The 25796-nt window shown below is 47.7% G+C and overlaps 1 protein-coding gene across 1 annotated transcript; it reads right to left on the bottom strand.

Annotated features, from left to right (window-relative positions):
• Positions 1 to 2635: 2635 nt before the first annotated feature.
• On the bottom strand, positions 2636 to 23288 carry CA6 (carbonic anhydrase VI). Its single transcript, XM_015411041.1, has 8 exons — positions 23124 to 23288; positions 14910 to 15058; positions 14056 to 14151; positions 11213 to 11279; positions 9115 to 9272; positions 7395 to 7518; positions 5016 to 5114; positions 2636 to 3332 (listed from the first exon to the last, which is right to left on the bottom strand). Exons 1-8 carry the CDS (start codon positions 23221 to 23223, stop codon positions 2719 to 2721), a joined length of 1407 nt encoding a protein of 468 aa, XP_015266527.1. The 5' UTR covers positions 23224 to 23288; the 3' UTR covers positions 2636 to 2718.
• Between the last annotated feature and the right edge of the window lie 2508 nt (positions 23289 to 25796).

Genomic DNA, 25796 nt, shown 5'->3' with positions numbered 1-25796 from the left:
TGTAGGGGCTTTATTGCAATGAGGTATGGCCTGATATTATGTTCTTATTCCAGTGTGGGGTGTGTGGGGGGCAATGGAAGCTGAGTGATAGGGTCTCTCCAAGTGATTGCCAGAAGTGAGATGCGTCCTGGTCTTGTGTCTTACAGATAATCTTACAAATAGTCCTTTGCATTTATATCATGCTTTCAACTTTAAAAGGATCATAATGCTGATTGTGTGAACTTAGGCAAATCACAAGAGGTAAAGCAGGAAGGGTTGCATCAGTGCTTAGATCTTGTGGCCCTTTCTTACACGCCCGAGGAAATGCTGATCGCCACTTTGGGGCCAGGAAGCCATTTTTCTCGAGGCCAGTTTGGCCCCCAGTGATCCTGGAGGGTTTTTTAATCATATTCTGGGCGTGGAACAGGGGTCACTGGGGTGTGTGGGGGGTATTGGTGAATTTCCTGCATTGTGCAGGGGGTTGGACTAGATGACCCTGGAGGTCCCTTCCCACTCTATGAGTCTATGATTCTATAATTCACCCAGGCCGGCTGTGGCCACGCCAGCACTTCTGTCAGGCAGAAGTGCCTGAGATCCTCCTCCTTCCCTTTTCCTTCTCCCGACTTGGAGGCGAAGGGAAGGGAGAGGGGGGAAAGAATGGATCCCAGGTGCTTCTGCCTGTCAGAGGGGCTGGTGCACACTTCCGATGATGTCAGGGGGTGTGGCATATGCTAATAAGTTATGCTAATGAGCTCCTGCAGCTCTTTTTCTAGGAAATGACCCCTGCTGAGACCCCTCCCCTCCCCAGACCCCGCCCTCTCCTGGATCCACCCCCAAAGTCTCCAGGTATTTCCCAACCTGGACCTGGCAACCCTAGTCTCTGCAGGCAGCTTTATTCCAGCCTGTTAGCCAGGGCCATGAGATACTCTTCTATGCATTTCAGTGCTGTTCAATTAAAGCCCGGTGGACCTATGAAAGGGCACTGGAGACAAGCTAGATTTAATTGATGCAGGCTTCATCTTCGCACTAGGAGCTGCGGTGGCTCAAGTGGTTAAGACGCTGAACTGCAGGCTGTGGAAGGTCGGTAGTTCAGCAGTTCGAGACCCGAGTGTGCCGCATGACGAAGTGAGCTCCCGTCTCTAGTTCCAGCTCCTGCCAACCTAGCAGTTCGAAAGCAAGAAATTGCAAGTAGATAAACAGGTACCACTTTGGTGGGAAGGTCACAGCGTTCCGTGCGCCTTGGTGTTTAGTCATGCCGGCCACATGACCACGGAAACGTCTTTGGACAGCGCTGGCTCTTCGGCTTGGAAACGGAGATGAGCACCGCAACCCTAGAGTCGGATTCGACTGGCTTTCGAGCAAGGGAAACCTTTACCTTTACCTATCTTCACGCTAACATGGCTGTGCTGTCTCTGTAAGTCACAGTGGAAGAAGAAGCAAAAAGAACCCTCTGAAAGCATGTTTGTTTTCCGGGGGGGGGGGGGCCTTTGGCTGCCTCCGAGGACAACACAGCCAAGTTTCTCCACCGCGTATCTATCGCAGATTTTAGGGGGTGATCTAAAAGCAGCCCTGTGGCTCTACCAATACCCACTCCTGTTTTAAGAAACCCGAGCCCGGCATTTGACACACCCGGCGATTTAACCAATGGCAGCTTGAGAGAGCAGAACCTCCCTTGGCAGCCTTTGAGAGAAGGTTGCCAGGACTTGTGCTTGCAGTCCGGCCTTCTAAAAACAGAGCGCAGTGTGTGTGTGTGTGTGTGTGTGTGTATGTGTGTGTGTGTGTGTGTGTGTGCAGGTGGATTTGCTCACACACTGCACCGTGCAAGTTGGCACACACAACTGGGATAAGCACAGCCCCTTCCCCACACCATCCTGAGGCTGTTCGATGTAGCAGATCTGACCTCCTTCGTGCAGGTCCGTTTTTAGGCCATGCGTCCTGGTGCTCAAAAAGCAGGGAAGAAGTGAAACGTGGGGTTGCATGGGGACCCCATGGCTATGCAAAGAGATTTCCAAACAGGGCTGGATGCAGAAAGCTGCCCTGGGCAGACCAGCAAATCTATCTCTTACCCAGTGTTCCACCTTAGCTGAATTAGCTCACAGTTTTTTAGCCTCCGGCTCACAGAGTTTTGTCTTAGTTCAGGAAGGACGGCGCCAGAGCAAACTGATTTGTGCAGTAGCCAAATCGCCCGCTCATAACTTTAATGCCAGTCGCTCACAAAGTGGAATTTTTTGCTCACAAGACTCCACAGCTTAGGGGGAGCATTATTCTCCATGATAATGGAGATGCCTCTCTATACTCCTTTGCGGATAAGAAAACAAGGGGGACACCATACCACAAGGTGAGACATCCCTGTAATTAAATCTTTTATGTGTTCTTAGAAACACAAAACGGAGTCACAGCCGCATGGTCGTCGTCTCATTGAGTACCAGCCCCACCCCACCCTGCCCTCCCACACCCGTCTATGTCTCTATCCTACCACATGCCAATAGACACTGGAAAGTGACAAAGCATTCTCAACCCACGGTGAGATTTCCTCATCTTAAAAGGTTTCTGTCATCTCGCCCAAAGCTCTGACACCAAGTCTTTTGATTCGACCAGCAAAATACAAAAATCCAGAGTAAAAGGGAAAGGAATCTGTCCTTTGCATGCAGGGGGGAAAAAAACGAATACTAGGTTTGCATGAGTCCGTGCTTTGACCAGCACCAATTTCTGAGGCCGCCGTTTTTTAAAAAATGAACATCATTTGCAGCTGCTGTCGGTGTCCAAAATCACTCCACCATACAAAGTCATGGGCGTTCCCCCCCAAGCGATGACGTTCCCCTTCTCCGCTCCATTCTTGCAGACGGTGAGCTTCTGGACCTCTGCATGGTCAAGGACACGATTCCAGAGGTTGAGGTGGCTCAGCCAGCCAGAAAACCCATTGGAGAAAACATCCAGCAGCATGTTCTTCTCCTTCCCAAGAATGACCATCCCGCCCTTTTGGATGACGTACCCCTTTTCCACATTCTTGCCCGTGCCTTCTGCTCCGTTGACCCACAGATTTACAACCCCGGTGTGAGAGTCCCACGTAATGCAGTGGTGGACCCACTCGGTCAACTCGCGATGCAGACTAAATTGCAGAGACTGGCCACCGATCCACACACCCACACCTGAGCCCACCGTGGCCACCAATTCTTTTTCTCTCTCCAGGGTAGAATAGTGGAACACGGTTTGGGTCCCTTGGTTATGGTTCTGGGACCAGAAGCAAAGCGTGAAGGCGTTGAAATTCATCTCCAGCAGGGGCCGGACTTCAACATAGCTGCCGACTTTCTCATGGGGGAAGTGAAAGGCCTGGAACGGGGTAGGATGGCCACCTGGAACAACCAACCAGAAACTCTTATGTACAGGCGGTACTTGACCTGATACTTGGAATTACCAGTCAGAAACTCTCCTGTTACAAGATAGTTCCCAACCTGGCAGAACATAACCTCTCATTCCAATGTTTGTCACAGGCAGAACACTGGACTTGTATTCTGGACAAGACTACCCTGCACATTTTGAAACAGATTTAAATTGCTTTGACTGTCTTGGCTCACAGTGGAAAAAACTGCAAGAACTGCAGTTCTGTGGAGGGATCTCTAACAGAGACTTTTCACACAAAGTTATAATTTCTGGGAGTGGGGAAGCTGTGGTGGTGGGCAGGGGTCGTTTCGTAGAAAAAGAGCTAGGGGGACTCATTAGCATAACTCATTAGCATATGCCACACACCCTGACATCACCGGAAGTGTGTCATAAGGCCACACCCCCTGACATCACCAGAAGTGTGTCATAAGGCCACACACCCTGCCCCCAACGGTCCCGGCCGCCGCCGCCAACCTTGCAGCTCCACTGCCGAGCCCCATGAGGGGCCCGGTGGTGGACCTGCAAGGCCAGCAGGAGTGCAAGGAAGCCCCGCGAAGGCCCTCCCTGGCCCCAGGCAGTCAGGGATGGGGAGAGGCAGGGAGGAAGCAACTTACCCTCCCTCTTCTCCTGCCTCCTCCTGGCTGAATGAGGGCCGGAAGCGGGGTGGCCGGAAGCAGGGGGTGGGGCTTCGTCATGTGCCCGCCCCGTACCTCACCCAGGGGAACTGCGATCCCCCGCGATCCCCCCAAAATGACCTCTGGTGGTGGGACCATAGCTTGATGGTAAACCATCTGCTTGGCATACAGAAGGTCCCAGGTTCAGTCCCCAGCATCCCCAGTTAAAAGGATCAGACAGCAGATGACATTAAACGCCTTTGCCTGAGACCCAGGAGAGCTGCTGCCAGTCAGAGTAGACAGGATTGTTTTAAAAAAGCAACAAAAGGCAAGTCTGTAGGGGTGCACAATCCACCTGAGGGTCCCAACTCATAGGCTGAAGACCAAATGACTCTAGAGCAGGGGTTCCCAACCTTTTTTGGTACGGTGGTCCACACAAGTCCAAATTTACTTGTTATGGTGACCCACTTTGGGAAAGAAAAAATGGCATGCACAGATCAACAGAACTGCAAAAGATCGATTGGGACCCACTTTCACAGGCTTGGTGACCCACCTTTTGGGTCTGGACACAAAGGCTGGGAATTGCCGCTCTACAGGACATCAGGCTGGTGTTTAATCTCTGTCCAGAAATACTTCTCCATCCTCTTCAATGGAGCCACAGCTCAAAAAGACTTGGCTGCTGTGGCCTCATTTATCCTAGCCTCCTAGCGCCTGGGACTATGGGTGGACCAAAGAAGATAATAGCTGGGACAGGGACAGGGACAGGAAACAGGCTTTGTACACAGGAGGTCTGGGGTTCAGTCCCTGACATCTCCAGTTAAAAATATCTCTCAAGGAGATATCTCTCAGGCACTAGGAAAAACCCTCCTCTACCCAGGCCCCTGGAGAGCGGCTACCACTCAGGGAAGACATGACTGAGCTTGAGGATCGACAGCCTGACTCGACGCAAGGCAGCTTCCTCTGACTCAGCAGTTCGCATGGCTGGCTTCCACGGCTGACTTTTCTTGGAAAGGGAAAGAACCACCGGTTCTGTCTTCTTACCCGGCTTCCCCATGACATGCACAAGGTGCCTCTTCATTTCCTGGAGCTGGGTCCGTATTTCATCCAGTTTCAAAGTGAAGGCTTCCGAATGGCAAAACCCTACAGCAACGCAAGAACCACCGTAATTAGTTTCATGATTCCTGTTCATGTAGGATACTATCAATATCGTGGCGCTGTCACACAGCAACATGATAGGAAAAAGGGGTCCTTCCCCAAGGATCTTACATATCAAATTTCAGTAATGGAGAAGCAGAGAGGCTTGGGAAGAGTCCGAATGGTGATTCTTCATTTCAATAAGTGTGTCTTGGTTTTAATAAGGGATTGGTAGTCATTTTTGCAGTAAACAACAGGGCTATCACTTTGGAATTGTCGGAAAGCAGCCCATAAACTTATTTTTTGGGGGGGGTCAATCAACGGTAAAATTACTGGATTACGTGATGGAGGAAATGAAAAGAAGAAGAAGAAGAAGAGATTGGATTTATACCCCGCCCTTCACTACCGAAAGGTGTCTCAGAGCGGTTTACAATCTCCTTTCCCTTCCCCTCCCCACAACAGACACCCTGTGAGGTAGGTGGGGCTGAGAGAGCTCTTTCCAGAGCTGTCCTTGAGAGAACAGCTCATCAGAACTACAGCTTGCCCAAGGTCATCCAGCCAGGTGCAATTGGAGGAGTGGGGAATCAAACCCGGTTCTCCCAGATTAGAGTCCGCGCACTTAACCACTACACCAAACTGGCTCTCCAAAAAGGTGGCATTGTAACTGAGCTGTTACCTCCATTTCTCAGAAAGATCGACTACTGCAAAGATCAGGTGGAAGTGTGTGTGGGGGGAAGGGGTACTGCTAGGTCTTTCCTCTGCTGCCCGAAACTAACACTGGCACCCTGAATGGATACCCTGAATGCCTTGGGACTATTCCAATAGTGGGTATATTTCCATGACAACAAATCACGCCAGTTGGGACTTCTTGACCCTCTTCCAGTTTTCCAGCAACTCTGTCACTGTCACTCTAGCAATCCAAATTTTCCTTGCTGGGCACCACCTTTCACCTACTTCTACAGAGGCCAACGCTGCTCCAGAGAGGAAACTATTGCAAAAATATGCTACACGAGGGGTGAGCTAAACTTAGTCTTGCATGATCTGCTTGATGTCGAATCCTTGTGATCCAGCAACGTACAAAGCAAAAGTGCAGACTCAGGACTAAGTGAAGCTGATCTGTGTTTTGGGGTGTGTGTGTGTGTCTTGGGTGACCTTCCATGCTAACAGATTCATTGTGCCTTTCATGGATGAGAGCCCATGTCATCTGGTGTAGGAAGCAAGTAATCTGGCATATATATGGGCATATAAGAAAATTGTAAACACGTGCCGTGAAATCCACTCAGAGACATATCTACCCTAAGCTTAAACGTATGCAAGGCAAACACCGCGTACGTTCATGGTTGGTCACATCACAAATCTTTCCAAGCCATGCTAAATTAATCTTTGTTAGGTGATCCAACCTAAAAGGACTATTGAGGCTGGGGAAAGGAAGGGGGGGAATGATGTGAGGCTAGGTAATACCAGGGGCCCATCAAGCTGGGCAAGTCATACAATTGGTTTCCATATAAAGACTGGGGTGGGTTCGAGTGCTATGAAGAGGATCCCAGAAAGAACCGGCAGCCCCACATATAGATACTTGCATAAGAGCATAAGAACAGTCTTGTTGGGTCAGAGGAATTCAGTGTGCCGTTTGAATACAAAGGTAAAATCCTTCCTAATCCAACTTCCTACTGGTATAAACAGGGGTCATTTCCTGCAGGAGCACACAGGAGCAGAGCTCCGGCAGTAAGCAGCCCAGGGGACGGGCACATGCAACAAACCCCACCCCCTGCTCCCAGCAGCCCTCAGCTGGGCCACGAGGAGCAAGAAGCAGCCAGGTAAGTTGCAGAGCCCCCCCCCCCGGCCCGCCTTCAGGTACAAGCTCTCCCTCCTCTGCGAGGGCAGATATGCGCATTCCCACCCCCCATAGCTAGCAATCCAAAACAGTCCAGTGGCACCTTTAAGACCAAGTTTTATTCAGGTACAAGCTCTCTCTTCTCTGTGAGGGCAGATCTGCGCATTCCCACCCCCCATAGCTAGCAATCCAAAACAGTCCAGTGGCACCTTTAAGACCAAGTTTTATTCAGGTACAAGCTCTCTCTCTTCTGTGAGGGCAGATCTGCACGTCCCCCCCCCCAATAGCTAGCAATCCAAAACTGTCCAGTGGAGCCTGAGCGGCGGGTGTTGCCTTCTGACACACTTCCGGTGACGTCAGGGGGTGTGGCATATGCAAATAAGTTATGTTAATGAGCTCCTGCACCTCTTTTTCTACAAAATGACCCCTGGGTATAAGCCACCGATTCATACCTTCAGCAACCTTGACACGGAAAGAGGATTCAACCACCCTGCCGTTGAGGGGCTGGGCACGGCGGTAATCGTTCCTCAAGGTGTTGTTCTTCCAGTCAAGCAAAGAATTCTCCAGCATCCCAATCTGCAAACAGGCATGAGAGAATAATGGGGAAATGGCTGACACATTCCAGGGCTATTTTTGGGCAGGAACACACAGGAACGGAGTTCTGGCTGGCTCCCGAGTTGGCCACGCCCAGCAGGAACGCATTAGCATAACAGGCCACACCCAACAGCAGAAACTCATTAGGATTGGCTACATTAGGGGTGTGTGGCCTAACATGCAAAGGAGTTCCTGCTACAAAAAAGCCCCGGGTTTTGACAACAAACAAGGTAAACAGAATAAGAAGCAAAAGGTAGGTGTGGCTGAATGACCACACTTCTGGTAACATGGGGGTGCGGCCTAATGTGCTAATGAGCTGTGCTGTCAGGGGTGTGGCCTAATATGCTAATGAGTTTCTGCTGTTGGTTGTGGCCTATTATGCTAATGAATCCTGCTGGGCTTTTTCTACAAAAAGAGCCCTGCACATTCCCATCAAGTGGCATTCTCTCTGCACTTTGTGAACTGGGTCTGGAAGCCAAATCTAGCCCAAGTTTTTTGGGGGTGCCATTGGCCCTGCCACATCTTAATCCAAGCCAAGTGAAAATGGGTTAGGCCCCTGACTGAACTTCACAAACTTGCTGGTTTTAATTTAGTTTCTCCCTTTGTGAGAAACAGCCCTTATTTTCATATATGTTTCATGCCAACTTTTTTGCATTAAAATTTATGATTTTTTTTTACATTATTTGCACAATAATTGCTTATAAATGCTGTCAAAGCAACAGAATAATTGTGTCTACAACAAAAACTGATGCGAACGACCAGTCTATGGAGACAAAAAACAAACAGTAATGATGGCTTTTCCTTACGTGTTTTGATCCGTTTCATTCACAAAGGGGACAACTTTTCCCCTTAAAGTTGTTGGTACTCCAAGCAATGATGCTCTGTGTATTCTATATAAACTAAATTGCCTACTGTTTTGTGGGGTGGGCCCATCAAAGATCTGTTCCTGATGACATTGTTATTTTGAATAATTCTTAATTCTTTCTTTTTGAGTGAAACAATGCAGCGCACTTCTAGTTTGAAATGAGAGAGGTAAGAAATGTGCCTTTAACTGTGTTTTGTTGTATATTGTCATTGTAAGCCCAGTTTTATCCATTTTCATCACTGGGGGTCCCAGGTTCCCAATTCATTAGTTTCTTTGATCATTTATACAAAACTGACACAAAAATGATGTTAAAAACTCCATACATTAATGGGAAAGAGCTGTAACAAGGAAGCAGAAGATGGTGCAAAAGGAAAGGATTTGATTTGCACCAGGGAGAGGTTTAATTGAAAAGGGGGATTTTTAAATCTAAGGCGCAGGGGTGGAATATTCAAAATTATCCCAGTTTTAAACCAGGCAAGAAAATGTGCTTCAGCTATCAGACGTTTGGGTCTGGAGAACAGAGTTACCCCAAGCGGACAAAAGCCATTACTGCATTACCATAAAAGATGTTGTTATGGAAATAAGTGTGATATGTCAACTAATGCTATTTTCATCTGGCAAAATGCTTTCTGTCATCTGAGACTGAGTGACAGCTGTCGTGACAGCCAGAAAGCCAAACCCTGAGGAGGAGAAACAAAGAAAAACCTTCTGACCTGTGTGTGAGACAGCTTGATGGTTGAGTCAAATATGGTCCAGATCACAGTCTCTGAACAGGGCGGTGTGGTGAGGGAGCCCAGGTACCTGTAGTAATTTGCACGGTTTTCGGGCAACAAAGATAGGATGTCGAGGGTGTTGAGCACGGCAGACTGCCCTAAAAAGAGTAATAATAATTTTAGATTTAAAGAAATGTATGATTAAAGAAAATGGCAGCTAGGGCTCTGCAAACATAGGCTGTGCTCTGAACTCCAAGCACACAAGAGACTTAGTTCCGTTCACCTACTGATTCCTGCAGGTGGATTTTTCAAAATCACTTTTATGCCCAAGTGCCTTTATTCCTAAATGATCCTGAAATCCCCCTTTCGCTGAGCGAGCACAGCAGCCTTCTTAGAAGACGATCAAGGCTAACTTAAGGAAGAGATCACTCAAATGAGATAAATGTTCGTTTTAAGTGCGTAAGTGCTTGTGAATTTAAAAAGAATGGATTTTCTTCAGCTTCTGACAAGAGTGTTAGGAACATTGAAATACACATAAACCCTCAGGCTTGGCAAAAAGGTTCTTGGAGTTTCTGTCAGTGTAGAGAAATAACTGAATTTATGACTGGGGGTTCAGTCTCTGTAGAAGGTAGAGACTGAAAAGGATTTTGACTGGCTTTTCCATCTTCCTTACAATGAATACCCTTACAACCGACACTTGACTTTGTAGCTTTATATGGATTTACATTTTTGATAATGCTGTATATAAATTACGAAACCTAAAATGTAATACATGTCATCACTGGCCCTGGATATCTGATATTTTATCGCAGATTTTATTGATATTACACGTGCTTCACAATTTGCTATTTTGAGCCATATCCTTATAATTTATTTATTTACTGAAATTCATTTATATCCTGCCTTTCTCCCCAATGGGAACCCAAAGGGGTTTACATCACTGTCCTCCATTTTCTCCTCACAACAACCCTGTGAGATAGGTTGGGCTGAGAGAGAATGACAGGCCGAAGGTCACCCAGTGAGCTTCCATGGCACAAGTGGAGATTCGAACCCGATCTCCATAAGGCAGCCCCATTTAGCAAGGAAAGCTGGCTATTTTCAGGTTTTTATATATTAAGTGTGTTTTTCTCCTGTCTTTCCTTCAAGGAACAATACATGTCTTTTCTCCCCTCCTCCATTTTGTCCTCATGCAACAGCTAGACCACAGAAGCTGCAACCGCTCCTCTCTGAACCTGACAAAGGTTTGGCCTGAGGGGAAAGATAGAACAAAGAAATACACGGTGCTGAGGGAATTTTGAAAGGCCATATTTTCTAGTGATTTTTGGAGTTGTCGGTTGCCAGTTGTCAGTTTTTGGAGTTGTCAGTTGTCAATTGGGAAATTCCTGGAGATTTTGGGGGTGAAACCTGAGGAGGGCCGGGTTTGGTGAGGGAAGGGGCTTGTGGGGTGCAATGCCATATAGAGTCCCCCTTCCAAGGCGGCCATTTTCTTCAGGGTAACTGATCTCTGTCATCTGGGCATCAGTTGTAATCCCAGGAGCTCTCCAGCCACCACCTGGAGTTTGGCAACCCTACTTTCCAGTGCAGAAACGTCACCATGAGGTGATTTTTCTTTTTTGCCGGCATTCTGTGTTCTATTTATGCAGCACTCATATTTGTGCTCAGCGGCGCCACAATTATTTCTAAAAAGTCACCACAGTTTTTGTGCGGTGAATTCACAGGGTGACACAGTGACTGTTTGGGTGAGATCTTCATGTGAGGGCTGAGCGACATGTGAGGGAGGCAGACCCAGCTCTTTAACAGTCTCAGTGAAATGATTGGCAGTGTGGTTAGAGTTGCCGGACTGGAGAGTATTGGGTTCGAATCTCCACTCTCTCGTTATCAAGCCACTCTGTGACCTTGGGTCAGCCGCCAGTCTCTTTTAAAGAACCTCATACTGTGCTGAAAGAGAGCCTTTTACTAGCTATCAGTGGCTCTTCATTATTCGGCTCGCAATGCACAAACAAAATATTTCCATCACGCACACTAAAAAGAAATTGCTTCATCCTGCCCCAGTAAAGTATACGGTGGCAAGATTTTAAGGGTAAATCCACGCACATACCTGCATACTTGACTTTCGCCAGGCTGGCAATGAAATCACTGTAGTAAGTGTTCTCTAAATTCCCGTCCTGCAAAAGAGAAGGCAGCCATTTCAACTGGGAAAGTCCAGCAAGGCAAAGTTCACTTTCCCCTTCACCTTGACTTGCTAGCAAGCCCTGAATGTTTTGCCAGTCCAGAAAGAGAAAGAGACAGATTTTTAAACGCCTAATATTTCCTTTCCCTTTCATTTGGTGCCCTCTAGTGTTTGCCTTTATCACTATTTCCCTCCAAAAATTCTCCATAAAGGTCTCATCAGTTGTTATTAGAAGCTTGTTTGTGAGAAGCCTCCTTTCCTCTCAGGCTCAGACCATTTTAGAGCTAATTCCAATCCTCTTATTTCACAAATGCTTACCGAGTCCTCATCATTGGCATGGTTTTCACATAGAGAGAGTAAGATCACGCATATAGGAGTTAGTTTTGGAGAGCGTCTTCATTTGTCAGAAAGCTCAGCCTTTCACTTGAGTAAACATAGAAGACCAAGAGCGGATTAGCCTGGCTTCAGGTAGATGCTCCCCCTTGAAGGTAGGGTTTCCTCCCCAAGGGTCTATTGCAGAATATTTTCTCTGTTTAAGCACTCCTCATTATCGAAGAGCTTTTATGTTAGGCCATTTTAATGTGCTGCCTTTGTCTGTATTAGGTGGTAGGGTCTCTAAGACTCCTTATGCGGATAGATTATGGTATGTCCTTGTGGTGTTAATGAAATTGAGAGTCTGGAAGTCCAATCCGACGGCTCTTTAGATCCGTGCAAGGCACGATTGCCTCACGGATCTAAAGGTAATGTCCAGACACAAACATCTGGGAAATGTCCCTCTTCCGTGGGCATCCCGTTCTGCAGCGGGGGGCTACCGGATGGCGTTTTCCCCTCAGATGGCTGTGGCCCCGCCCCCAGCATGCCCGGCGGCGGAAATCAGGCCTCCAAAGTGGGGGGAAATCCGCCCCCCGGGGGGAATTGGCAGCCCTATGATTGATTGATTGATTGATTGATTGATTGATTGATTGAGTATGAAATTCCCTGCATTGAGGTTTTGAAAACTGGGCATTATGTGAAATTTTCCACAGTACATTTTGCCTCACCAGGTGCAAACCCGAAGTTTGCTCCTTCTTATCCCATGTTTTTGGAACTTGCTAAAACTAGGGATTTTTAAAAAACAGGGTAATGAGGAGAAGACTTTTGGTCTGTGCCTGGTGAGGAAAACTCTACTGCGGAAAATTTCACATAAAAACGTCGATGCGGGGAATTTCACCACTGTGGAAATGGTCTCACGGGTTTCTTTCTCCCCTCAGGAGTGGCTTTAAGAAGTCTTTGCTCTAGCCGCAGTTGGCTGTGAGGTCTTGTACTTGGGCACATCGACAAAATGGGTTCTAAACTGGTCATGTCCCCCCCCCCCCCTCGAAGAACAACTAAGTCAGACATCCTTGAGGCAGATTTTTTCCTTGGTGTTATTATGAAGATGATCTTCTCCTCCTCCTCCTCCTCCTGTTTCCTCCACATAGAGAAGCCTTAGCTGATCAATTGTACAGGCTTTAAACAATCGATCGGTTAACTGACGACATCTGGAAAAAGCAGCTTTTTTTTTAAAGCAGCTTTTGCTTTTAAGTGATATGTGAAGGTGTCACAGCGGGCAATATTGTGTAGTGGTTAAAGGGTCAGACTAGGATGTGGGAGACCCAGATTCAAATCCCCACTCTGCTGTGGAAACTTGCTGGGTGACCTTGAGCCAGGCACTCTCTCTCTCAGACAAATGTGCCTCACAGACGGTTTGTGAGGAAAAAATGAAGGAGGGGAGAATGGCATTAAACTGTTTTGGGTTCCACTGGGGAGAAAGACAAGGTATAAATGAAGTAAATCGATCGATCGATCTCCGAAGTGGTGTTTCCCCTTCTTCGTCATCCAGGAGGGAATGCCTCTTTCAGTAAAGACCGAGCACTAAAAACGTTGTAAGCAAAATTGACATCTGGTGCCTTATTAAATGGAGATTTTACCCCCTTGTCAATCAAAACATAACCGATTAATCAACTAAACATTGTTTATGTAGCTCCATTAATGTATGTGATTTTTTTTTATTTTTAAAAAAACCTAGGTAATAACAAAGAGAGATCCTTGTCCCAAGAAGCTGACAACCTAAAACTGGACAGAGGGGAGGGAAGGGAGGAAGACAGAGAGGAGGGCACTGGAGGAAAGAATATGGCTGCAATTCAGTTCCAGGCACTGAAGGTTACTTTTGGTAAAGGATACAGGGTTCAAGGAAAAGATGGGCTTTAAAGAAGAAGAAGAGATTGGGTTTATACCCCGCCCTCCACTACCCGAAGGAGTCTCAGAGCGGCTTACAATCTCCTTTCCCTTCCCCTCCCCACAACAGACACCCTGTGAGGTAGGTGGGACTGAGGGAGCTCTGGAAGAACGGCTCCTGAGAGAACAGCTCTGAGAGAACTTGTGACTGACCCAAGGTTCCACCAGCAGCTGCATGTGTCGGAGTGGGGAATCAAACCCGGTTCTCCCAGATTAGAGTCCACTCTCCTAACCGCTACACCAAACTGGAGGGATTGGAAGGAAGAGAAGGGTGGCACAATTCAACGGAAGGAAGATTCAAGCATAAGGGGCAGCAAAGGAGAAGAGGTGGAGACAAAGAAAGAGAACGGGAGATATATGGACAAAGGCGGTGGGACTGAAGGAAAGCAGACGGCAGGCAGGGGTGTCTGTAGTGACAGGAGACAAGGGTGGAAATAGAATTAGGCTTTGGAAGGCAGCTCTATCAACTGTCCGCCCAAAGCTCTGTTCCTTCCCCCTTCTGAGCAGCCACCTACCTCATACAGAAAAGCCAGGACTGCCAATCCGTCGGGCTTATCCTTCGCTTCTTCAAAACTTGAATACTTGGCTGAATTGTAGTGGACGATGTGCAGCTGTGAAGGACGAAGACCAGAACTGTTAAACAGTGGGTTTCAGTAGGGATCTTCATCCCTTGCATGGAAACCAAATTAAATTGTTGCCCCCTCTCCCACAGGATGATGGAGACACGATCCAGAAAGGATCTGATCTCTTGCCTTCTGACAGCAGCTCTTATAGAAACAGAACTATGTACGAAAGAATGATTTCCACCAAAGTGGCGCTCCTGGAACTGAACTAGGCAAGATGCTGGTAATTCTGCAAAGGGAATTCCCAAGTTTTCTGTGTTTTGTGTAAATAGCAGAAGTGCGGTGGCCCAGTTTAGACTGGGACTAGGCAGGGGATTCTAGGTAGCCCCTAAGCAGTGTTATAGAGGCAGGGAAAATTCACAGATTTGTGAATTCTCCAATATATCCTTCTCAGGGGTGGGGGTGGAGTTTCGGGTAACAACTGTTTAGCAAAGGAATTCTCTATTCGGCTCCCACTTTTAATAATACTTAGTATTTGCGTAGCACTTTCAAGTGTCCGAAGCACTAGGTATGTATTGCCTTGTTGCAATCCCTACAATAAGGTAACGTGGGTCAGCATTATCATGGCCCATATTTTCAAGAGGATTGAAGCTAAGAGATTGCCTAAAGCCAACTAGGGAGCTCATGGAAGAGGCGAGATTTGAACCAGGATATTCTGGTTTGTAGCTGGCTATTAGGCTGTGTCAGCTTCCAGTATGTGAAAACACTATTTTTTGCAAGGCTCCTCTTTCCAAATGGCTTCATACTTCAGCAATGTATCGCATCCCATCAACGGTATGTTCAGAACCACTGGCCTCGAGGTCTAGTCCACCCCAGTGAAAATGGAATTGGACCGCTGTGAAGGTCCCAGGAAGCCCTCTGGTGATGGTCATGGTTGGAGGTAGGTCTATCTGCACTGCAAAACAGCAAAAACAGGAAGTGATGTCAGAGATAAAACAGGAAGTGGTCGGAAAGAAAATATATACAACTACTGGCTTCCTATTCATGGAAGAAGAAGAAGAAGATTGGATTTGCACCCCGCCCTTCACTCGGAGTCTCAGAGCGGCTTACAAACTCCTTTCCCTTCCCCTCCCCACGACAGACACCCTGTGAGGTAGGTGGGGCTGAGAGAGCTCTGAGAGAACTGCACTTTCAAGAACAGCTCTGACAGAACTATGGCTTGCCCACGGTCATCCAGCAGCTGCAAGTGGAGGAGCGGGGAATCAAACCCAATTCTCCCAGATTGGAGTCCGTGCACTTAACCATTACACCAAACTGGCTGTATCACTAGCCATGGTGACTAAAGGGATCCTCCATGTTCAGAGGCAGTCACCCTCTGAACCCCAGGGCCAGGAAGCAGCATCAGTGGAAAACCTTGGCCTCTCTGCCCTGTTGTTGGACCTCCAGAGGAACTGGTTGGCCACTGTGTGAGATAGGATGCTGGACTAGGTGGACTACTGGTCTGATCCAGCAGGGCTCTTCTTACATTTTTACGTTCTTGTTTTCTGCAGTGTTAGGTAATTGGTGGGTATGTGTAAATCTTAAGGGTTTTCCCTCTTTTCTAAATGTTTTTGGTTGAAAAAAACCCTGTGAACATTCCATTACACTGAAGCATATGAGACTACAATGAGGGTTATTTTAAAGAGATCTAGGAGGAATACTCTTTCCTTTTCTTGCAGATGGATGGTTGCATTTGCAAGACTCTAACATGATCAAGTAATAAAATGTGTCACTGTTTCAGCAGCCATAGATCAAATCCAGAGGGAGAGAAAATTGGCATCTCTTTGGTAGAAAATACCCTGTGGAGTCCCGAAAAGAACATTTCATTCCTTTGAAACTAACACAAGAAGATCCGATTCCTTGCCCTGTGCTTTGCAATGTAGAAGGAGAAGATTGCTTTTGTTCATACACCCTGTGGTGGCAGACAGGTTGAAAACAGGTTTCTCTGCAGGTTGTACTATTTAGAAAAACCACCACCGTTACTCCCAGCAAAAAGCCCCACAAAAGCCCCAGTCTGCACGATGCTATAATTTTAAACAATTATTTAATAGTGTAATTATGCCATGACCCGTTATTTCCTAATTGGATTTTTTTTACATCCTTACAGGGCATAAATATCAGGAGAAAGGCCAGCACTGACAAAACTCAGTTCGTAGACTCACAGAAGGATTGAAAAGCTGTTGGGTCCAAGCTTTTGCAATGGAAAATTTACCAGCCGCATCAGGTGACTGCGGAAAACTGCTTACAGATCAAGCCATTTGAGGTGGCTCCTGTGAGTGAGCCAAGTTTCGTGCTTGCAGGAAAAAGTAAGTATTCTACATAGTGGCTGGCTAATTATTGTAGTTGGAATTTCTTCCTACCTAGTGATAATGTTCTGTGTATGATTACTGTATTCTCTGTTTTATGTTGCTTGTCTCACCTTTATGAGCAAGATGGAACAATCTGACCTTTTAGGGGTATAATGTTGTTTAGATTATGTGTTAATGTATGGCAGCCAGGAACTGAAGGCTACTTGAATGGCCTCTGATTCCTTCCAGCCTTGTGATTCTAGTTTTAATACATATTTTGTAATGTATTTGGAACGATTACATGAATCACCCCATTAGACTCCTATGTTAAGCTTCGAGCCATGCTAGGGCTCCTCTGACCGAACTTCCTATTGGTCGCTTTGTAACAGCGACCAATCAGAACAGTACTATTCCCTGGGAGGGAAAGACTCCCATTGGTCCCTAACTGAGCAATCTCATTGGTTGTTATTTGTAAATAGGCGTGGCTACATTAGCCCGGTTATGTTTAAAAGGAGCATAGCTCCCACAGTTTCTTGTTCTGGTTTCTAATGTGTTTGAGTGCTTGTTCGTTACTTCCAATAAAGCTGAATCACTTGCTGAATCACTCTACGAGTCCTTTGTTAGCGCGATCTAACACATTTCACTGTACTTCTGTACCTGAGAAGTTCAACATAGAATAGCTTATCAGCCTAGCACCATCCCAGGCAGTAGCATTTTGCCACATATCAGATGAAACCTTGTGGTAAACCAGGGGCTACCCTCCACCTCTCCCTTTTCCACCTAAGGATACCAGGACTCCTGCTATAGTATACTCTCTAGCATTTTGTGGAAACTGTACTGTAAAACCATAGAGTTTTTGTTAAATGCTGGAGCTACCTTGTGTCACTTCCTGTTTTACTGGAAGGGATGTGAGTGTGCTGGTGTGACGTCCAGTGTTCCCTCTAAGCTGAGTTAGTGTGAGCTAGCTCAGTTTTTTAGCCTCCAGCTCACAGATTTTTGTCTTAGCTCAGGAAAGATGGTTCCAGAGCAAACTAATTTATGCAGTAGCCAAATCGCTCGCTCAGAAATTTAATGCCAGTAGCTCAACACAGCAGGATTTTTGCTCACAAGACTCCACAGCTTAGGGGGAGCTTTACAGCATCCATTTACTGCAAAACCAGTAATGGCTGCTTACGACCGGTGTTTCCTCTAAGCTGAGTTACTGTGATCTAGCTCACAGTTTTTTAGCCTGTGGCTTACACATTTTTGTCTTAGCTCAGTAAAAATGGCTCCAGAGCAAACTAATTTATGCAGTAGCCAGATCGCTCGCTCGTAACTTCAATGCCAGTCGCTCACAAAGTAGAATTTCTGCTCACAAGACTCCACAGCTTAGAGGGAGCATTGGTGACGTCAGTGCATCAGGACCTACCTGCCCTTCCATTCTTTCTGGGAGCTTGGCACTGTGGCCTGGCAACCCACCCACCTACCCCTTTTTACAAGAGGAAAGGGCTGTATGTACAGTAGGGCTGCCAAGTGGGGGCGGGTGGCGGGTAAACCCCCGCTTTGGAGGCCTGATTTCTGCTGCCGCGGAATCGGGCCCCGGGGGGAACTCCGCCCCAACCGAAGCGCAGCGTGCCACATATCACCTCCGGTGACGCAACCACGTCGATCACGTTGGGGGCGTGGCCCCGATCGTCAGAGGGAAAACTCTATGGTTTTCCCTCCGACGGTCGGGGCCACGCCCTCAACGTGTCGACGTCACACGTCACTTCTGGTGACGTCCTGGTGGCGCGTGTGCGCTTTGCGCGCGCGCACGTCCACCGACAGCTCCTGGAGCCCGGTGAGGTTCCCCGCCGCCAAGGTAAATAGACTTGGGAACCCTAATGTACAGTTCTGGCATGAGAAATGGTGTCATTATTACCCACAATGCAGAGAGAGACAGAAATGGGGCTGAAGAAAAGTGACCGCTCTCTCTGTCCCGTGGCTGGTGACCGACGTCTTGTCAAGGCCCGAGCCTGGCTCCCAAAGGAAATTGGTTTTTTTAAAGTCTAGTAGATGACAGTAATAACAGCGTTAACAAGAACGCATGAAAAATACCAACATGTGCTCACATGTGCTGGGAAACAAAACAAAAACATTAGCTCACCCCCCCAAATAGAAAAGGCAACAAATTTACAAAGAGTGTGCACAGTCGATAATACCTCTGTGCAGAAACCTCTTAATGAGAGGCCGGGCCTGCGGAGCCGTATGTAATAAGCAGGCGGCCTGGGCCCATTCTCTTTCTGAGCGATACAATGAGAGCGTCTTTCGCCTCCGAGACAGTTTGTCTCCAGGCTCTGGCGCTGGTCTTGCATCTGTCCGCCGTCCTTTTAGACGCTGGAGGGAAATGAAGAGCTCCCTTGTTCAGCAGCTGAAGTGTAGTAGGTTAAACGCATGAAGAAACCACCGAGACTGATGTAGTGATCAGCATGGTTTACTGGTACACAACAAGACAAAGACAAATGGCCGGCTGACCAACTATATACATACCTGGGGACACACCCCTAGGTCCCGTTGGTGGGTTTAAATCTCCCGCCACGGTCCCATTGGTCCCTCAGTGGAGAGACCAGGAGCCTAGTCCCCATTGTTATTCCAGAGTCAAGCTCTGGAGTGTTCGCTGGCCCCTGATGGCGGTCAGCGGACACAACAGCAGCGGCGGCGGCAGGAGTGCCTGCTTTCTCTAGCAGACTGCCCTTTCCAGGTTATTTGTTTTTGAAATCACCCATCTCTCTGCTGGTCCAAAATCATGTGCCGCACATGTACCAAGCAGGGCTGGCCTGCTTCAAGGTTCTGTGATGTCCTAGGCTAAGCAACTATAAGGAAGGCCGAGCGCCGAAGAATAGATGCTTTTGAATTATGGTGCTGGAGAAGACTCTTGAGAGTCCCTTGGACTGCCAGGAGATCAAATCAGTCAATCCTAAAGGAAATCAACCCTGACTGTTCCCTGGAAGGCCAGATAATGAAACTGAAGCTCAAATACTTTGGCCACCAAATGAGAAGGGAGCGCTCACTGGAGAAGACCCTGATGCTGGGAAAGATTGAAGGTCAAAGAAGACGGGGACGGCAAAGGATGAGATGGTTAGGCAGTGTTATTGATTTTTATTTATTCATGCAATGAACATGAAATTAAGCAAACTCCGGAGCACAAAGGAAGACAGGAGGGCCTGGCGTGATGTGGTCCGTGGGGTCGCAAAGAGTTGGAATCGACTGTGCGACTGAACAACAACAAGGCTATGCAAAGTGATCTGTCTCTTCATAGTCTATACCAGAAACTCCTGCAATGTTGCGGGGACTGTGGGAATAGAGTCACAGCCAGCATCACGAGAGGCACACGTTGAATTCGTCTGCCCCCATGGCTAGAAGGCTTGCCAACCTCCAGGCGGCACCTGGAGATCTCCCTCTATTGTGATTGCTCTCCAGACTACCAAGAGAGTTCCCCTGGAGAAAATGGCTGCTTTGGAGGGTGGACTCTATGGCATTATACCCAGCATTCCCTCTAAGCCGAGTTAGTGTGAGCTAGCTCACAGTCTTTTAGCCTGTAGCTCACAGATTTCTGCCTTAGCTCAGGAAGGATGGCTCCAGAGCAAACTGATTTATGCAGTAGCCAAATTGCTCGCTCACAACTTTAATGCCAGCAGCTCACAAAGTAGAATTCTTGCTCACAGGACTCCACAGCTTAGAGGGAGCGTTGATTATACCTTGCTGAGGTCCCTCCCCTCCCCAAATCCCGCCCACTCCAGGCTCCACCTGCAAAATCTCCAGGCATTTCCAATTCCCAACTCAGAGGTTGACAGTCCTAATGGTCATGTGGGACTGGCTTGTATCTTTTTTGCCAGGTCTGCATCTATTGTCTGTGTCTATTCCTCGCAAGTCCAGACTCGGCCTTCTTAGTTTTCGTTTTTTTTTAAATGCACACCAAGTATGTAGTCCACATGAAGACAGGCTTTCAAAGGCTATTGGCAGCTGTTTAGGAAATCTCATAAGTGTAGAAGGTGGAATGAACCTGAGCTTTGACTCTCTCAGGAGGAAACTCTTGTTCGTTCCTACGGTGCCACTGGACTGGAGTCACACTGTTCTACCCTCTGAAAACAGCTAAGCATTGTGACACTAATTAATACAGGTTGCAGCCAATGCTCCCTCTAAGCGGTAGAGTCTTGTAAGCAAAATTCTACTTTGTGAGCTCCTGGCATTAAAGTTGTGAGCGAGCCATTTGGCTACTGCACCAATTAGTTTGCTCTGGAGCCATCCTTCCTGAGCTGAGACAACAATGTGTGAGCCAGAAGCTAAAAAACTGTGAGCCAGCTCACTCTAACTCAGCTTAGTGGGAACTCTGGCTGCAGCATTCACTTGCTCTTCACACAAAATGTTGATCCCCCCCCCTTTTGTTTAAAGAGCACAATGTGTGCAACCCAGGGAATTTTCTTAGGGCTTCACTGCATCTGCACATGAAAAGACACAGATCTCAGTTCCCTTCCCACCAGGGCTTTTTTTGTAGAAAAAGCCCAGCAGGAACTCATTAGCATAATAGGCCACACCCAACAGCAGAAACTCATTAGCATATTAGGACACACCCTGACAGAGCAGCTCATTAGCATATTATGTCACACCCCCATGCCTTCCTTTGGCAAGCCCCCCCTTGAAGGGAAGGGAAGGCAGTTTGCTTTCCCTTGGCTTGCCTGGGCTACCTGTGGCTGCGGGGAGCCTGGTCAAGCCGGCCCTTGGACAGGCCAGGGAAGGCACAGGGAGACATTTAAGTGCTTCCCTGATCCTTCCAGCCCCCCCCCCCCGGCCCTCCTGCCTCGAACTTGTCGGGGGGGACACTCTCCAGGCATTCACGCACGCAGAGGTTTTAGCTGTAGTAGGCGTGGCCAACTCTGGAGCCAGCCGGAACTCCGTTCCTGTGCGTTCCTGCCCCAAAATAGCCCTGGTTCCCACCACTTTAAGTTTCTCAGATTTTACAAAGTGTGCCTGTAGCCTTTGAAGCTTATAGGGGCTAGAAACTTGGCGTATGTCTATTTTGAATGAAAGCATGAAATTCTAACAATGTTGACTTTTGATTCCAATTCTTCACAAAACGGAAACAGCATAATTGGCCATTCTGATGCTACGCTTCATTTTTTTAAAAAGGTGCTTTCCACATTTCAAATTCACTTTACGCTGGTGTAAACAGTGCAATATAACTGAGCTAAGTATTGGCACCTCCCTCCTCTTCATTACTATTTATTGTCAGAAAGCTTTTTCTAGCAACATCCCCATGCCTCACTGGAAGAATTAACCAGCGTATAACACTGGATCCGTCCTTTTGTCATTATTTTTTAATGTCCAGTGCAGAAATGCAAACGACGCCGATGTTCTCGATTGTGTACGTGCTGCTGACTGGATTCCCCGCCTCCAGTTTGAGAAAATCAGCACAAAATTAGCAGAATAGAATAATAATAAAAAAAGAAACAGATGACAAAGCGGGAAGTTGAAATAAACGAGATCAGGAGAGGTAGCCTCATTCAGTTACAAAAATAATGACGCCGACAGAGTTTGCAAATGGTATTCAGCTGCAAGCGTACAAAAGCCATCCTCAAATCTCAACAGGTGTTTTAAGAGAAACTGTCCTGCTGATGTCACACACAGAGGTCTGAACCAGGGTTACCTTTATCTAGGGTCTGTATCAAATTTCTAACCCCGGTTTCGAACAGTGGTTTAAAGCTAACCATGAGTGGCATTAATCTTGGTGCTGAGAGCCAGTTTGGTGTAGTGATTAAGTACACGGACTCTAATCTGGGAGAACCGGGTTTGATTCCCCACTCCTCCACTTGCACTTGCTGGATGGCCTTGGGCAAGTGAGCCATAGTTCTGTCAGAGCTGTTCTCTCAAGAGCAGTTCTTGAAAGAGCTCTCTCAGCCCCACCTACCTCACAGGGTGTCTGTTGTGGGGAGGGGAAGGGGTTTGTAAGCTGCTCTGAGACTCCAAGTGAAGGGTGGGGTATAAATCCAATCTCCTCCTCCTCCTTCTGACAATACTTTGCCATAGTTAATGCCAAAAAAGATGAAGGAAGAGAGTTTATCCTGGGGGGAGAAGAAGGCTGTAAACCCATGAATTGTTCCCATTCTTGTAACCTTGGTTTAAACACAACTGTTAATGGGTTAGAGCCAGTGTTCCCTCTAAGCTGAGTTAGTGTGAGCTAGCTCACAGATTTTTAGACTTTGGCTCACACATTTTTGTCTTAGCTCAGGGAGGATCGCTCCAGAGCAAACTAATTTATGCAGTAGCCAAATTGTTTGCTCACAACTTTAATGCCAGTAGCTCACAAAGCAGGATTCTTGCTCACAAGACTCCACAGCTTAGAGGGAGCATTGGTTAGATCCAACCACTTTTTTTTCTGATGTTGAAAAAGGAAGGAGGGGGGTTTCTTTGACCCCCAAGAGCACTTATGCTGAGCATCAAAAGACCTGGATGTACAAAAGCCTTTTGGGATTGGGGAGGGCTGTAGAACAGAGGGGAACCGGGAGAGATTTAGTGAGGGAGCTGGGTAGATCCAATCACAGTCTACAAAAGACTACAATGCCATTAGGCCTGAAGGGACAATAAATAACACCCTTAAGGGACAATGAATTGCCACAAGCCCTGGTTCATTATGCATTTATGCAGAGATGGAAACGGTATGCAAAGCCTCGTATTTACCTGAATGCCCATTGTTGGTGATTGCGAAACTTCCTTGCAAGGGCCCGCCATAACCCACAAACTCCAGTGGCTCCAGTTCCGGGTTGTATTTGACATGCATCTTCTGAATATTGATAGGAGACTGGCGCTTTCCCAGGCAGTCCACAAAGTGGTTTCCCCAGTGGGCTTCATCCAGTTCCCCTTCTGCCATTCCACAGATAAGAACAGGTTGTTAGGCAGGGTCAAATTTCAGCCAAAGCAAAGCAGATCCCGAGGGCAGATCTGATGTCCTGACCCACCTTCCCTCACAGAAGCTGGACTGTCGACATTCTGTTGCTCTTAAACAGAGAAACCATGAAGCTAGTCAGACCACTGATCCATCTTAGCCCCATATGGTCTACTCTGAGTTGGTGGCTGCTTTGCAAGATGCTCTTCCCAGGCCGGCTACTTGAAATCTTGTTATTAGTAATGCCAGGATTTGAACCAGCAGATTATTTTTCTATTTAGACAACTTCATGGAGGATTGGTCTATTTATGGCAATAAAAGGAAGTCCTTCTTCACCCAAAGAGTGACTCACATGTGGAATTCATGGCCACAGGAGGTGGCGGCGGCTATAAGCACGGACGGCTTCAAGAGGGAATTAGATAAGCATATGGAGCAGAGGTCCAGAGTGACAGAGTGTTGGACTGGATGGGCCATTGGCCTGATCCAACATTGGCTTCTCTGATGTTCTTATTAATCCTGGTAACTACCATAAATGGAAAAACTCTGTGGATAGAGAACCCCTGAATGGGGGGAGGTAATTGAGCGGGGGTTGCTGGTGGGGCTTCCCCCAGGCCTCTGCCTGGCCACTGTTGGGAAATGGGTGCTGGAATAGATGGACCCTTGTCTAATCCAGCAGGGATTCTCCTATTTACCTTGGATTTTGTGGATGCAAAGTAGGTGCTCTGCCATATAGCTATGCTTCTTTTACAAAACGAACATCCGTGCACATTCCATGACATCACGGCAGGTCAGGACAGCTAATGGCTACTAAGAAGGCTGGAAAGTGAGTGCTGGTTTTATGGGGGGGAGGGGCTTTTTTCTCTGTCCCTTAATGTCAAAGTCTTGATGGCACTCCTGCAGTCTTTTCTAGACTCTTTCCCCCTTCCTCTTCTGGATATATTTAGCCCTTTTATAGCCGGGTAGAAATTTCAAGCCCGTCTCTCAAACCGCTCTGGCTCTGTTTCCAATCAATACGGAAATCTTTTCTCCCATCTCTGGCTGTTCCCTTCAGCATTAGCGGTGAGAGCAATCGATCCGTCCGACTGCACTCTCTCTTGCCGAGGGAAAGAACAACCGGACTCAGGGGCATTTCTTAAAAAGACACGCGGCCTTCTTCAGCAGCCTCCTAGAGAAGAGAGTTGTTTCCAGAAAGCTTTTTTGGGGGGAGAGGGGGGGGAAGTCACTTTTAAGAACATTTCTAGGGTTGTCAGCAGTGTTCCCGCTAAGATGAGTCAGTGTGAGCTAGCTCACAGTTTTTTAGCCTCTGGCTCACACATTTTTGTCTCAGCTCACGAAGGAGGACTCCAGAGCAAACTAATTTATTCAGCAGCCAAATCGCTCGCTCACAACTTTAATGCCAGTAGCTCATAAAGTAGAATTTTTGCTCACAGGGCTCCATAGCTTAGAGGGAACATCGGTTGTCAGCCCCCGGGGTTGGGAAATAGCTGGCTATTTGAGGGTGGAGCGTGGAGAGGCCTGGGCTTGGGGAGGGGCCTCAGTGGGACCCAATACAATGGAGTCCCCCCACCCAAAGCAGCCACCTGTAGGCCCCACCTGTAGGTTGGCAACCCTCGTTTCCCCTGAAGCACACTTACTTTATCCAAAGCAATGGGGTGTTTCAGGCATCGCCTTCGCCTGCAGAAATGGCTGCCGGTCACCAGCCGTACTCTGCAGCATACTAAAAATGCATTGTGACACTGGCGATAGACTCCTTTCCCCATTCCTTTGGACGTTATTGAGATCTCCCCTTTTGGCAACAAGCCTTCCCTTTTCCCCCCAACCTCTTGCAAGCCCTTTGCCCTGGACTTTGAAGCCCAAATGGCCAGTGTGTACGTTCTCTCTGCATCCCTCCCACTGCTGACACGCAACACTGGCAACAGGTTCAGGGGCTCACGACTTCTTGGAGCCAATCCCTGAGACCAACAGGGCAGTCCAAAAGAGAGCTGTACTCTTCTGCCAGCTTTGAAGGAAGTGGGGCATAGAAGGACGTAACGCTGCTCGATTTCATTGCAAAAGGCAGTCTTTAGCATACAAGCTTGGGAAGAAATCCCACTGGGGATAAATCGTATCCATTTCTGAGCAAAGAACGCATCGGATCAGGCTGCGGGGGGTGGCAGGAAGTGCCGTCAAGCTTCAGCCGACTTATGGAGACCCCATAAGGTTTTCAAGGCAAGAGACGTGCAGAGGTGGGTCTTCCATTGCCTGCCTCTGCATCAAAACCCTGGACTTCCTTGGCGGTCTCCCATCTAAGTACCAACCACGGCCGACCCTGCTTAGCTTCCGAGATCTGACGAGATCAGGCCAGCCAGAATCAGGGCAGGATCAGGTTGTAAATCAGTTCGGTTCCAAGTGTTTCGACAGAACTGGTTTGCCCACCCGGCAAAGTGCTGGCAATCGAGTTTTTGGAAAGGCAGTCCCCCCCCCGCTCA

Source organism: Gekko japonicus, unplaced genomic scaffold (assembly GCF_001447785.1).
Source record: "Gekko japonicus isolate JY-2015 unplaced genomic scaffold, Gekko_japonicus_V1.1 scaffold450, whole genome shotgun sequence".
Classification (NCBI taxonomy): domain Eukaryota; kingdom Metazoa; phylum Chordata; class Lepidosauria; order Squamata; family Gekkonidae; genus Gekko; species Gekko japonicus.
The sequence above is the reverse complement of the archived record's forward strand: the minus strand, read 5'-3'. Positions and strand labels throughout refer to the sequence as shown.

What these genes read in the sequence shown, in the direction of transcription:
- CA6 (XM_015411041.1), bottom strand. Translation starts at nt 23,223, where the DNA reads ATGCATGTCAAATACAACCCGGAACTGGAGCCACTGGAGTTTGTGGGT. An exon ending in CACCAACAATGGGCATTCAG is followed by an intron (nt 15,059 to 23,123) that starts GTAAATACGAGG and finishes GCTGTTTTGCAG; the next exon opens with TGCAGATAGACCTACCTCCA. An exon ending in TCCTGGCTTTTCTGTATGAG is followed by an intron (nt 11,280 to 14,055) that starts GTAGGTGGCTGC and finishes TCTCTTTTGCAG; the next exon opens with GACGGGAATTTAGAGAACAC.